General features: G+C 38.5%; 1 protein-coding gene across 1 annotated transcript in view; it reads left to right on the top strand.

Moving 5' to 3' along the window:
* Nucleotides 1-14,508, top strand: part of UNC5C (unc-5 netrin receptor C) — a 357,621-nt gene that overhangs the window by 227,532 nt on the left and 115,581 nt on the right. Inside the window, exon 3 of the mRNA XM_049630896.1 lies at nucleotides 4,115-4,258. Coding sequence (XP_049486853.1) covers nucleotides 4,115-4,258 — 144 coding nt within the window. The remainder of the gene's footprint in view (nucleotides 1-4,114; nucleotides 4,259-14,508) is intronic.

Raw genomic sequence — 14,508 nt, 5'->3', positions numbered from 1 at the left:
CAAACAGCATGCATCCTTGAGATGCCACTATTAAAGGAAGAATGCTGATGGAAAATCTTTGATCTTATCAGACGTGATGGAAAATACACATTTGTATTTGAGTAAATCTGTAGAAAGAAGCATTCCACCCCCATCCTTAAGTAACCTGAAACCAATTTCAAGTTCCCAAATGCTCTTCAAAGCAACCCGCCTTGGAAGTGATGCTGATGGCATTACAAATTTCAAGGCAGCTTGCTTTTTCCATCTCAAGACTTCAAGATTTCAAATTTTACTTTCAAAGAGAAAGGATATTACCTACTTTTAGCCAAACCACTAGCCTCTGGGCCGACGAGCAGAATGTCGTAGGTAAAGAACTTACCTATGGTAATGAAAAGATGGTACATTACCAAGGAACTCAGAGCTTGAATAATGCAGTTGATTGTAGGGAATTCTAAGCTGGAAGTGTTTAGAGGCTTCCTGCTTCAGTTCTTGTTCTAGTGTGGTTGACCAAAAGTTGGAATGTAAACTCTGGGCATGTGGCAGGACAAGTGTACCCAACAAATTAATCCAGCTCCTCCTGAATGGGGCGTCTATCAAGCTGCAGACAAAAATCGGTATGTGTTTGACTCCTGCACCCACAGGGAGCCTGAGCCACACAATTCAGAACATTCATACTATGAATAATCCCTGTAGCAGGAGGGTCGGTCTGTGGCTTCTTAAAAGGCCTCAGATTTGTGGTCAGCAGAAACATGCATGAGCCTATTTGGGCTGAAGGATACAGTGGCCCTAGTGAAGTTCCCCTAGCATTTAATTAGGTTTCCTGTAATTGCTTTAAGTAAAAGGAGGGGGAATAAAGCCTGATGTTATCATCTTGGGACACAAAATATTTGTATGTGGTTTTAATATCCTGAGCCCATTTGTTGCTGCCCTGCATTTTGGAAAGAGCCGTTATAGTTCTAAGGAAATACACACTACAGGTTTACCAGCCCTTTGGTGACTGTAAATTTACTGCAACAGCTTTTAAAGGAAGAGTTTTCTTTCCAGTAACTGAATTTCTGCATGAAGAGAGAAGGTATAAACAAGTAAAACAGGCAAAAGTATTAAATGCCAGAGAGTGGAATAAAAAAGAAGGGTGGGGCAGAGGTGAGGGGGAAAGCTGTGTGCCATCCTTCCATGAACTCCTAGATATCAGAAAATGAGAATATAATTGCAGTAAGACAGGAAATGAGAGGGCCTAAGCAGAGACTAGGAAAGAGGAAGGGAAGTAGCATTATTCGTTAATAAGTTGGGATTTATGCTGTGGAGATTGTTCTATTATTTAGACATTGACTAAAATAACATACCGATCTTTTCATAGAGGAGTGAGGGACTTAGATAGGCCAGTGTCTTGAAAATTCTTTTTAAACTGACCACTGTGGGGGTGCCTGGGTGGCTCAGTCAATTAAGCGTTCGACTTCGGCCAGGTCATGATCTCACAATTTGTGAATTCAAGCCCCATGTCAGGCTCTGTGCTGACAGCTCAGAGCCTGGAGCCTGCTTCAGATCCTGTGTCTCCTTCTCTCTGCCTCTCACCCACTGATGCTCTCTCTCTCTCTCTCTCAAAAAAATGAATAAACATTAAAAAATTTTTTAAACTGATCACTGTATAAGCATAAAGGATACTAATTTCCAAGACTTTAAACAATAACTTTAAATATATTTAATACATTTTTGGCCACAGAGTTGCCCCTTCAGGATCTTGCCCTGCCTTGGCTTATAAAATTCACTTTCCTGGGCTTCATTTCAGTTCAGGGGCTCTTGAGTGGATCTAAGGACTTAGTTGTTTCTATGACTCAAGTCCCTGCAGTTCCTGATAGAAAATATTGCTTATTTCCCTAGTGGAACAGCATCCATTCATATTGAGTGTTCCTTATTTTTCCTGAGGGCTTTGACCCATTTGAGCATGGTCTCAGTTTTAGGACAAGTTCTGGACTACTCTTGTACTCTTCATGTCACCTATACCAAGAAGTCATGCAAATAGTTTAATAAATCATAACTTTTAGGAACTAAAAATTCCTAATATTCATATTTTTCATATTCATAACATAGTCATATATATGTGGATGTGTGTATATATACACAAATATACACATATATATGTGTGCATATATATTTATATTTACATTCTCATCTGATTACATCATCTGCATGCTTAACACACTTTGATGATGTCCATGACTTTCAGAAAGAAATCCCAAATTCTGAACATGGAGTGCAGCTGCGGTTCTCAAACTGTAGCATGCATCAGAATTCTTGGAATGCTTGTTAAACCAAAATTGCTGGGCTCAACTCTCAAAGTTTCATACTCAATTTGAGTCTGGAGTGGGACCCAAGAATTTGACTTCCAACAAGTTCCCAGGTGCTGCTGATGAAACTGTTCCGGGGCTACACTTTGAGAACCACCGGTCTACAAGAATATATATTAACTGAACTTTTTCTTCTCCCTAGCTTCATCTCATGCCACCATCTCTGTGTCTGGTGCTCAGTTGTCTTCTCCTGGGTTCTCAATCTCCTCATTCTCTTTCCTGCGTCTTCCCATATCTTCCGACCCTCTCCTTAGATAATTTAACCAAGTTAACTCACATTGGATCCTTCGTACTAAGTTGAGTTCACTTGTTATTCACTCTCATTTTCACTATACTTCTTGTTTGCAGCATTGAACGCAGTTGTAATTAAATAATAAATTGTATAATCTGTAGTTAATATGTACCCTCTGCACAATAATATAGGTTCATTGAGGGTAAGGACTATCTTACTCATCAGAGATTCACAAGTGCCTAGGGCAATACCTCTTCCATAATTGATATTAAATATTTGTGCAATGAATGAATGAATGAATGCATGAATAGAAAGTACAAAGAAATATATTTAATCTTTCTTACTGTGCTTATACTTAACCCAGTCAAATTCTTCTAGTCCCTCAGGATGCCCCTGCCAATACTCTCCATAGGTACCTCATACGGAAAGTGTGTGCAGGCAAACTGGCAATTGTCCACGTGCATTGATCAGATGATCCTTCTTGCTCAGTGCAAAGAAGCACATTGCAGAATGACTCTAAGAAATAGGCTTAGGTACATTAAGATAAATACTCTTAAAATGATAATCTCAGATTCTTAGTTCATTTTTTGTTATTTAGGATGATATAATGCTGTAAAATAAAATCCAATTATTTGAGCATTTTAGCTGGAAGCCACTTTCAGAGGATTTTGGTTACATTACAATTATAGAGAAACATTTGGGCTTTCAAAATACTGTGCATGAAAACTTTAAAGTCACACATTCTTTGGATAAAATAGCAGGGATTTGTTAACTTAAGGCTGGTATTTTTTAAAGAAAACAGTGTGCCTTAATAGCTAAAATGCAACTATTAAAATAACTTAGTTTTAAATAATTGCCACATATTTATAAATACTAGCTTATATTATAATAAAACCTGGCATATATATTTTTATATATACATTTATGATTATAGTTTTAGGTCATTCTCATGTCATGTGAAGAGTTAGGGGAAGATTTAGTTACTGTAAAACTATACAAGGTGTTATAAAATGTATATAGCTTTTTGGTACCAGACAATATTATAAAAAAATGTGATATGTGTTTATATATATTTGTGGCTTATATGATTATAGTTTTAGGTTATTCTCTGTCATTTCATGTGAAGAGTTAGGAAGATTTAGTTATTGTAAGGTTATGTACAGCACACAGATTATCTTTCCACAACCTATATAATTTGGTTACCATCCTTAGGAGATGTGAAATTCAAGTTCATGTTTGAATAAACCAAGGAAGATACCTCAGTGGAGGGTGAATGTTTGTCAGGCTATTTGAGAAAAGGTGTAATTTTGTGGAGTGATAGATCTATTCGACTTTCATCTTCTGATGAAAGCAGATTTGAAATAGCAAATAAGAAAATGAAAAAGTTGAGAGTCCAATAACTGGGGCCAGAGGAAAAATCACAGGTGGACAGGGACAGTATCTGGTGTGTTGATCTATGGCATCAAGACAGATCACTCGGGGGAAATACACGGTATGATGGTTTGAGTTTTGTTAGTACTAGTCTTTTCCTGACTTCAGTCTTCCTTTCTCTTGGCAGGTCTCATTGTCCGGGAAGTGAGCATTGAAATTTCACGCCAGCAAGTGGAAGAACTCTTTGGGCCGGAAGATTACTGGTGCCAGTGTGTGGCCTGGAGCTCGGCGGGCACCACAAAGAGCAGGAAGGCCTATGTGCGCATCGCATGTGAGTCATGGCACACGGGCCACATGGGTTTCAGAAACCAGTGGAATGTGGAAAAATGTATACCGTAACTGCTCTAAATTCAAAGAACCGTAGTCAAAACTCCCAGATTTCTGCATTTGAGCTACACTTTCCCCTTAAGTCCCCAGGATACCATTTTGTTGTGGTTGTTGTTGTTTCAAGACACTTTTAGTTTGTCTTTAGGGATGTGAAAGAATTAGTGGTACTTTCAAAAGATTCTGAATTTTCTTTTTGAATCTGGTAATAATTAGGCTACAGGAAAACCAAACTGTATTCCTTTAATAAGTTTATTCTGCCAGTGTGTTAAGACAATGTTGATTAGTTTTGTTATTGGAAATAGAAATGACCCATACAAAGCTCCTCTATTCATTTTTGGAACCATTCTAGTGCATCAAAACACAGCACTATTTTCCAAACTGTGTTAAATTCTAGAGTATTCATGTTTAGGGAGAGGTTAGGAAGTGCCTCACAAAAAAGCGTTCCATAATCAAATAAATGTGGAAAATAGTTTTTTGGGGGCCAAGTTAAATAGGTTTATTCATTGCAAAATTCTTGGATTTTTAAATATGCTAATACATATTATCCCTAAGAAAAAGATGTAGCCTGCAGCTGTTTTTTGCAGGCCCCTTTTCTGAAGGAGTGCTATTCACATCTTGAGCAGCAATGAATGCTGCTTTAATCTGTCTTAAGGTTCCATACTGAGAAGTTTTCTCAAGTATGAGACCACTGAAATCCATGTCAATTATATGATCTGAACTCTTTTGAATGTCTGCATTTGACTAAATTCTGTTTTGTGGTGGATATCAGTATCACCCCCCAACACGTCACTGAGTCCCAATAGTCTTGGCTCTGAGGGTTCTCCCAGTTCCATACCTGCCTCTTCCCTTACCTCCTACTTGATCTAGATCCCAACCATTGCAAACACGCCCCAGCTAGTCTCAATGGCTCCACTTATTTCCCTTTTCTAGACCATCCTCCATATTACCACAGTGCAATCTTCCTGAAACTCAGGTCTCTGCCCAGATCACTTCCCTCCCTGCTAAAATGTTACAGTAGCTTGGAGATAAAGGAAAAATTCCTTACCATTAATGCCATATGCCGTCGTCCGAGTCTGCTAGGGCTGGCATACAGAGTACCACAGCCTGGGTGCCTTAACCAGCCGAAATCTTCTTCTCACAGTTCTGGAAGCTACAGGTCTGAGATCAAGGTGCCAGCAATGCTGTCTCCTCTGAAAGTTTCTCTCCTGGGCTCGTGGATGCTTGTCTCCACATGTTTGCACTGTCTTCCCTCTGCAACCGTCCTGGCCCGCATTTCTCTTCCTATAAAGACAGGAGTCCTATTGGATTAAAGCTACCCTAAAGGCCTCATTGTAACTTCATCACCTCTTTAAAGGCCTTATCTCCAAATAAAGTCACATTCTGGAGTCCTGACGGTTAGGACGTCAACGTGTGAACAGTTCGGCCCCTGACAACTATATTTCATGGTTTATATATGCAACCTGTATTTTCAGTGTCAACCACAAAGAATGTTTCCATTTTAGTCACAGTACATTTGAAATACTTTGATTTCCATGCTTTCCAGCTACTGTTCACAGTGAAGGGTTTCATCCTTCTCTTACTTCCCTTCATTTTTGTAAACATTCATTTATTTAACAATATTTAGTAAGCTTTTACTCTGTTCTTGGGACAGTTGTACCTATTGGGTATGGAGCCAAAAGCAAACATGTAATGATCCCTGCCCTCATGGAGGTTTACTTTCAGGTAAACAAGGGCGAACTCTAAATAAAGCAACTACTAATCAGGCACAGAGCAGATGGTAAGTGCTACAGAGAAAAGTAGGGGCGCCTGGGTGGGTTAAGCACCTGACTTCAGTTCAGGTCATGATCTTGCAGTTTGTGGGTTTGAGCCCCGTGTCAGGCTCTGTGCTGACAGCTCAGAGTCTAGAGCCTGCTTCAGATTCTGTGTCTTCCTGACTCTGTTCCTCCCCCACCATATGCTCTATATCAGAAAAATAAATAAACATTAAAAAAACTGTTTTAAATAGTAAAGCAGGAAAGGGGGGTATATTGTGCTCAGGGAGGGTAGTCATGGAATTCCTCTGGAAGAAGCTGACAGTTGAAGAAACCTGAAGGAGGAGGGGAAGGGGAGTTAGGCAGAGGGAGCCGCAAGTGTCACAAATACAAATACCCTGGGGCAGGAGTGTGCTGGTTATCCTAGGCAGATGGCCCAGGACACTGTAGGTGTAACATCTTTGGTTCTTATTTTGAGAAGAGAACTTTAGAATGTTTTCAGCAGAGGAATTCATGATGTGACTTCCATGTCAGCAGAATCATGACTTGTGCTTAGAATAGATGAAGAGTAGAAGCACAAAGACCAGTTATGAGGCTGTGTCTATGAGGGACCGTAAGCTTGCATAGATAAGCAGCAGTGAAAGTGGCATAACCTGGATCCTAGATACAATAGTCTCCCTTCCCCCGGGGTGGGGGGAGGGGGGAGGGGGAGGGGGAGAGATGTGTTCCAAGAACCTCGGTACATACCTGAAACCGCAGATAGTACCAAACCCTATACGTGTTATGTTTTTTCTATATATACCTATGAGAAAGTTTAATTTATAAACTAGGCATAGTAAGAGATTAACAACAATAAGTAAAGAAAAAAGAGAAAAATTATAAGGGTGCCTGGGTGGCTCAGTCGGTTAAGCGTCCGACTCTTGATTTTGGCTCGTCATTATCTCACAGTTCTTGAGTTCAAGCCCCACATTGGATTCTGTACTGACAGTATGGAACCTGCTTGGGATACTCTCTTTCCCTCTCTCTATGCCCCTCCTCCACTCACACTGTCTCTCTCAAAATAAATGAACATTTTTTTAAAAAAGAAAAATGATAACAATATACTATGATAAAAGTTATGAGCATGCACTGTCTCAAAATATCTCATTGTGCTGTCCTTCTCCTTCTTGTGATGATGTGAGGTGATAAAATGCCTGCGTCAGGAGATGAACAGCACAGGTGTCGTGATGTGGTATTAGTCTACTGTCAGCCTTCTCATGATAAGTCAGAAAAGGGAACAACCGCTCCTCGACTGAAGTTGACAGTGGGTAACTTAAACCTCAGAAAGCAGAATGGTGGACAGGGAGGACTATTTTACATTTAAAGGCAGAGGTAATAGCTTTTGTTGAAAGATTGGATGTGAGATGTGAGAGAAAGAGAGGAAAGAATATTTCAAGAGATGTTTGAAGAGTTTGTTTCAGACGTCCTCATGAACTCTTTCCTGTCTCCTGGGTCTCCAGAGAGACAGGCATCCCTTTCTCTTATACCTTCAGAACACTTTGCCCATTCTCTTAACACAAGGCTTGTCTCAATTAAATTATATTCACTGGTTGGAATGTCTGTGTTTCATGCCAGCAAGTTCTTTGAGATAAATTCTGCTTAATTCAGTTTTGCTTAACTTTATATCTTTTGTGCTTAGCCTAACACCTAGAACATCATAGATGTTTAATAAATTTTGTTGAATTAAAACTGTTAATAAAAATCTCCCAGTGAAGTTTATTAAAATGCTATACATTAATCTTTCCTCTCTGAGCATATCTATGGAGATTTTCCTCTGTCTTTTGTGGATTCTCTGTGAAGTAGATTCTGGGATAGGGACATGCACACAGAGAGGGTGTTAAAGAGTACTCTTTGGGACAATACTGGTGGAGATATGTGGGCAGTAGGATTGAGCAGAAGGGGGACTTGAGCTTCAGGACAAAGGATGGCCCCATAGAGAGCTCTGGAGCTCAAATGGCCCTTTAGAGTTGCCCCACCGTGAGATATAGGGGGTCAATGAGGCTTTATTCCTCCACATAGACTAGTCCATGGATGTGGGCCCCTACCCAATTGTGTGCCCTGGGTCAAGTCAGCTTTCAGCAGCTGAGGGCAACACTCCCAATGGGTGGGATCAGTCCTAAAAAGGGGTCTCAGTAGCATACCCCATATCCACTGCAATCATCTGCCACAAATCTTGAATACTTTATTAATCATGAAGAAAAAAGGTAGTTTCAAATATTTTAAAGGAAATAAGAAACTAATTGTTTTGGTCAAATATTTAAATGAATTCAAAATTAGCTTCTAGGGGCAGCTGGGTGACTCAGTCGGTTGAGTGTCCCACTTTGGCTCAGGTCCTGATCTTGTAGTTCGTGAGTTCGAGCCCTACATCAGGCTCACTGCTGTCAGCTTGTCAGCACAGAGCCCTCTTCAGATCCCCATCTCTCCGCCCAACCCCGCTTGCACTTTCCATAAAATAAATAAATATATATAAAAGAAACCCAACAAAGGTAGCTTCTAATTACAATCAAAAGCAACACAATGATATGACTGTATCTTTATCTTTCATTGCTATGTGTTCATTAATACCAGTTACAATAAATATTTAAAATTGCCAATTTATATTCCATATTAAATTGGCTTGGCTAGAAGCTGAAGTTTAAGGACTGCATAGTTCCAAGTGATGAATATCTTGTGCCAATTTCATATATATATACAAATATATATACGTCATGTCATAGTACACGATATATGTATATGTCATATGTATATCACACACACAATCTATATGTATGTCCCTATTCTCCACATAAATATTAAATATCTGTAAGAACCCCATCTTTCTTTGCAACATATTATACAAACTTCACTAAATATAATTTGACATTTTCAAATAATAACCAAAGTAAGAGATTAATTTGCCCATAACACCTTTTCATCTTCATGCAATAAGACTGAAGAGCAGTTTGCCTGTACTTCCATATTTTACTGAATTCATATGTGTGTGGCTGAGGATGACCATCCAACATGTAAAGATTTATTCATGTAGATTTTTATGACGCTAAAAAAGGAGGGGTTAAATTTCGGTGATCTCTGTCAGGGCTGATTCCTACAATGTGAGTTTGTGCTAATGTTGCACAAAGTTGCAAATTTTCTAGTTTGCCCTGTTTCAAGTGAGCTGTGGGGCTTTGCCCAGTAATATTTGACAGATGGCCATCACATAAACTGCAATTAAAGCTTAAATTTATCTCCGACAGAGATAACTGTGATGCTAAGGTTAAATAAATGCAATTACCTCTCACCTAATTAGATGTATACTCACGTATACGATGGAGAGGCTCATCATTCTTTCATTAAAAAGCTCTATTTTCAGAAGTTTCTAAAGCAGGAATGAATATTGGCTCTGTTTATCTGCTTATAATATTTTATTTATTCAAACTATATAAAATATAAAACCAATTTGCGACACAATTAAGACAGAGGGGCAAAAAAAGGAAACCTAAGAGTTAGAATTTAGCCAGGCATGAGCTGAGAACATGACATGCTTGCTCTAGAATCGTGCACATTTTCTGGAGGGCTGGGGTCTTATGTGGGAGCTGTGGCTTCCATTGCAAAGAGAGGACTTTCTTCTGAGAGACCTCAAACGGACACTGTAGTAACTATCCAAGGAGCCTTTATGGTAAGATAGCTACCAGTTTCATTAGGTCGTTTCTTCCAGCCTCTCTTTTTATAAAGCCAATGGGAAAATTCCTAGTATTAAGGTAGGACCATAATTCAGGCAAAATGTTAACAAACACTGTCATTCTTTGGGATATGTCTTGATTTCACTAAGGCTGCTGTTTTGCTGTGGTGATTGTTGGGGATGTGTTTGTTGTTGTTGTTGTTAGTGGGGAGGGATAATAGTGTCAGTAGCACAGTGGACTGGTTAGAGCACAAGTTTTGGACCCAGGCTGACTTACGTTCAAATCCTAGTTCCATCACTTACTAATATGACCTTGGTCACATGACTTAACCTCTCTGAGCCTTAGTTTCATCAACCGTGAAATGCAAATGATAGGGTTATTTCAAGATTAAATTGGATAAACTTGTAAAGCATCTGGAATAGTGCCAGACACAAAACAAATGCTCAGTGAATGATAATAGGTGTTCATAACAACAGACATAATGATTTAAACTTTATTTGTGCATTTTGAAACTTACCAATACTAAGTTAACATCAAAAACTAAACAGTATCTTTTTGTTTTACAACTTCATGTCTCAGGCCTTGGTTCTCAATCCTAGAGGACGAAATTCCCTGCCAATTCACATACAATTAGATTGTAATTTTCCCCCTTGCCTGAGGATGGAGGGACACTCCATATGGTCACCCCTCCCCTACAGTTCAGGAGTTACAGTGGATTTATGTGCACAGAGAATCCGTCTTCCTGGGAGTGGCAGGATGGTTCCTAAGAATGTCTTCTTTATTCTGTGTGCAAACCAATAAATCACAAAGGCCACTGGCTACAGATTGGAATTTGATAGTTCCTGGGAAGAATTAAGGAGGATTAGGTTGGCCCTCTCTGCTGTCTCTCATAGCTCCCTTGTCCTTTTCCCTGAGATCAGAGCCACCTTGTGACCACCTGTGGGGTTTGGACCAAGCCTTGTTCATATTTATGAGTCTGTAGTGTCTAGCATGCTATCCAGAACAGCATTGTCCAAGGATCTTTGAGATCTGATGTGTTTACAATTATAGAACTTCTGCATTAAGACTAGCCCCACATCAATTGCTTGATAGCCCCATGCAACTGGTACTGGACATAAGTACTATAGAATAACGATAAAAATGGTGACACTGTTTCAGTCACCTTATTTTTCTCCTTACATGGTTATCTTTTTTTTTTTTTAGTGAAAGTACTTAAAGTCGATTCTCTCAGCAAATTTCAAATGCATAATACAATGTGATTAACTGTAGTCACCATGCTGCAGAAAAATATCCCTAGAACGTATTCATTTGTAACCGAAAGTCTATACCTTTTGACCAACACTCACATGGACTAGCTCATTCAGTCCTTGGAACAATCCTATGTGACAGGTATACTAATCACTATTTTACAGATGAGAAAACCGACAACAAAGGGAGATTTAAAAATCCTGCCTGAGTTCACAGCTGGTATATGAAGAAGTTGGTCTGACCAGCTGGACAGAGTCCAGGCTTTAATGAACACTCTGGGTACAAATAGGAGAGAGGAGGACAATAATGTTTATGTCAGGTAGTAGTTCACAAAACTGTCTTTTTTTTCCATAGGCATAATGTCAGAAGCTCACTATTATTTAGTGCAGAAGTGTAATAAGGCCTCGGGTTCCTCTCTCTCTCCATTGCTTGGCCTACTCCAACCACACCAGTCTCCTTGTTTCCTGAGTGCAATACATCCATTTCAAATACAAGCTATTTGTAATATCTGTTCCTTACCACCTGGAAGAGTCTTCCTCAACTCTTAAATGGGACCCACTTTCTTCTTTCATTCAGATTTCTCTTCACTGGGGTCAACGCTGACCAATTTACCTAAAATCCACGGACTCCAACTCTGTCACTCTTCGAACCCCAAACCTGCTTTCTTCTTGAGGGTGTTTCTCTTCATCATTATTTGTTTGCTTTGATGTTGACTGTCTCCACCACCAGAATATAAGCTGCACAATATCAGGCACTTTATTTTCTTTAGCACTGTGGCCCCAATGCCTAAAAATAGTGCTTTGCAAATGGTTGGTGCTAAGTAACTGAAGACATAAATAAATGGAATGAAATTGAATTACACTGAAAGCATAAGATGCGACAAAGTGATGATGTTATTCAATGCTAATGATATGTTCTTTTAGTAAAAATGTTTTCTCACCCAAGTAATTCAAGGACATCCGATAGACTGAAGTGATTGCCTCTGTGCTCCCCCTGCAAGCCTCCATCACATTTTTGTACTTAACTTATTTTCTTCATAGCACTTACTGAATTCTCATCTACTATATACTTGCTTATTTATTATGTTAGCGGGTTGTGGTCTATCTCCCTCACCCCCTTAGGAAGTGAGATCCACACAGGCAAAGATTTTTGTTGGGTTTATTCACTGAGGAATTCAAAATGCCTACAGTGATGCTTGGCACAGTGGAGGAACTCAATATGTCTCTTAAGGGAATTCATTAATTAAAATTTCTGTGGTGTGGGGGAGCAGTATCTTTAATTAAATATATGTACTCTTGTGAATTATTGCGTTGGTTTATATACATAGAAGCCATTGCTTGTGTCCTTATATGTTACTTTTCCATTTCCAACCTGTCTCCTCGGCAGAAAACAAAACTAAATTATACTAAATTATAGTTATTTAGCCAAATAACACATGTCTTGAACCAGGTGTTCTGAAAGATTTAGGTTATACCATGACAGAATCTGGTAGCCTAAAACCAAGTGTCTTAATAGAGCCCAGCAGGCTTGCCTGCACACCAAAATAAATAGCTTGTTTCCTAACATGCAGTTCTGAACTGTGGTTTGATATGATCCATTGTGCAATCATTTAAGCACCCTAATGAGCCAATGATAAGTCACAGAGGCCAGACTTTGAATTAGAGAAGATTAACTGCACAATTTAGATTTTTTCTAGATAGTGAGAAGGAAATCTTTAACAATAAATTTCTTCTTGTTCCATATAAATCTCAACTGTTTTATTAAATAGTTCATCACGTGGTCCCCATGTGAAGATTAAAAACTATAACACATACCTGATTTCATCAGTCTATGTTTTTCCAAACATACTTTCTATTGTATTTGGACAGAAATTCCCAAGATTCGTAGAGGCCCCACAAATCCATAGACATTCACGGCTCATGTTTATTCTGAGAGGTAGACGACCAGTTGATAGAACACTGTCTCATAAGTTACATTTTGGGAGAAATCAGCTATCTATGTGTTATAGGCAGGGCTGGCAACCCACTGGACTAAAATGTGCCATTAAAGTAATGTTTTATGCTGTATGAAAAGGGAAGTTTACGGCTAAACTGCTTATTTGCAAGAAAAGCTTGTCTGCAATCATTGCATTCATTTCTTTGTACTCTGAGAAAAGAGCCTTAACTTTTTGATATGTCTGGTTCCTCATCCATAAAGTTGGCATGTTTCTTATTATTTATCCCTAAGACATACCTTAAAAAATATTGTGATGGCATATAATCATTTTTTTTCTAAAACTAAAGATGCAGTGTGAATATAAAAGAGTGGCTTGTATGGGTTTTTCCCTTCCTCTTCTCTGTAATGGATGTCATTTGGAGCTCTAGCTCTAAAATATTTATTTTTTAAAAAACCCTTTAGCAAAACTGAATACCAATATGTTTATTCTATAAATGCCCCAAAGCCAAGAAATAAAGAAGAATGGCTGAAATTATGTTTCCCTTCTGCAGGGAATTTGTGCACTTAGGATTTCTCTGTTTAAATTACCTCAGTGCAGTAAGGGATAGCCATCCCTGGGTAAAACTAAAGACATTAAATGACCTCAGTGCAGTAAGGGATAGCCATCCCTGGGTAAAACTAAAGACATTGCCAAGATAATCCTTCAGCTGATTTCCTTAAAGATCATTCCAACCTCTGTCCCTGGATTGAAGTATTATGAAAGTGTTCGTGGTAAATTCCTAAGGGTTGTCAAAAACATCACTTTTTTAAAAAATAGGTTACAAAATAAAACTCTGATATAAGCCCCCAGTAGTCCTATGAGTAGGAAGCCTTAGGTCACTTGACCAAGTCACTTATTTAGGAAATGGTGAATCTGAATTTTAAACACACTTGTAACAATGCTTGACTTTTCAACCCAATTATAGATGAAACTTCATATAGTTTATTTATGTTGGTTTGTTGGTTTTTGTTTGTTTTGTTTTATCTTTTACAATATTTGAGAAGAAAAGGCAAGTGGGAAAGAGAACTTCATCTAATATTTTGTAGACATTGTGTCCCTTACATTTAAAAATCATGGTAAGAGTTGCTAAATATATATATTAAAAAAAATCATGATTTTTAAAAAAATTCTAGCCAAGATAAGATAATCTATTCCTGAAAAAGAAAACCATGGCAAACTTTTTAGGGCTGTATGGCCTTAAGGTTGGCATTTGTTACTTTTAATAAGTGTTCAAAGCTCAGAAGACTAATCTAGTTCTCTCAAAATATGCTGTACTGGTCAGTTCACAGCACTTACTTCCCATTAACAGCCAGAGTTGGTGATTTAAGCATAAGTGGTACTCTACTATGACAACATAATTAGTGCCTTTTATCATTATTGGAAGAAAGATACTTCTTTTCCTTCTAAGAGCATAAGTATTATGACTATATGTGACCACAGAATTATCTTATTCACTAGAGGAGCACTTTGAAAGTACATTAAAACAAATTTTTCAAAAGTAAAAAAAAAAAAAAAAAAAAAA

Source organism: Panthera uncia, chromosome B1, assembly GCF_023721935.1.
Source record: "Panthera uncia isolate 11264 chromosome B1, Puncia_PCG_1.0, whole genome shotgun sequence".
NCBI lineage: Eukaryota > Metazoa > Chordata > Mammalia > Carnivora > Felidae > Panthera > Panthera uncia.
This window is presented reverse-complemented; position numbering and strand designations above follow the sequence as displayed.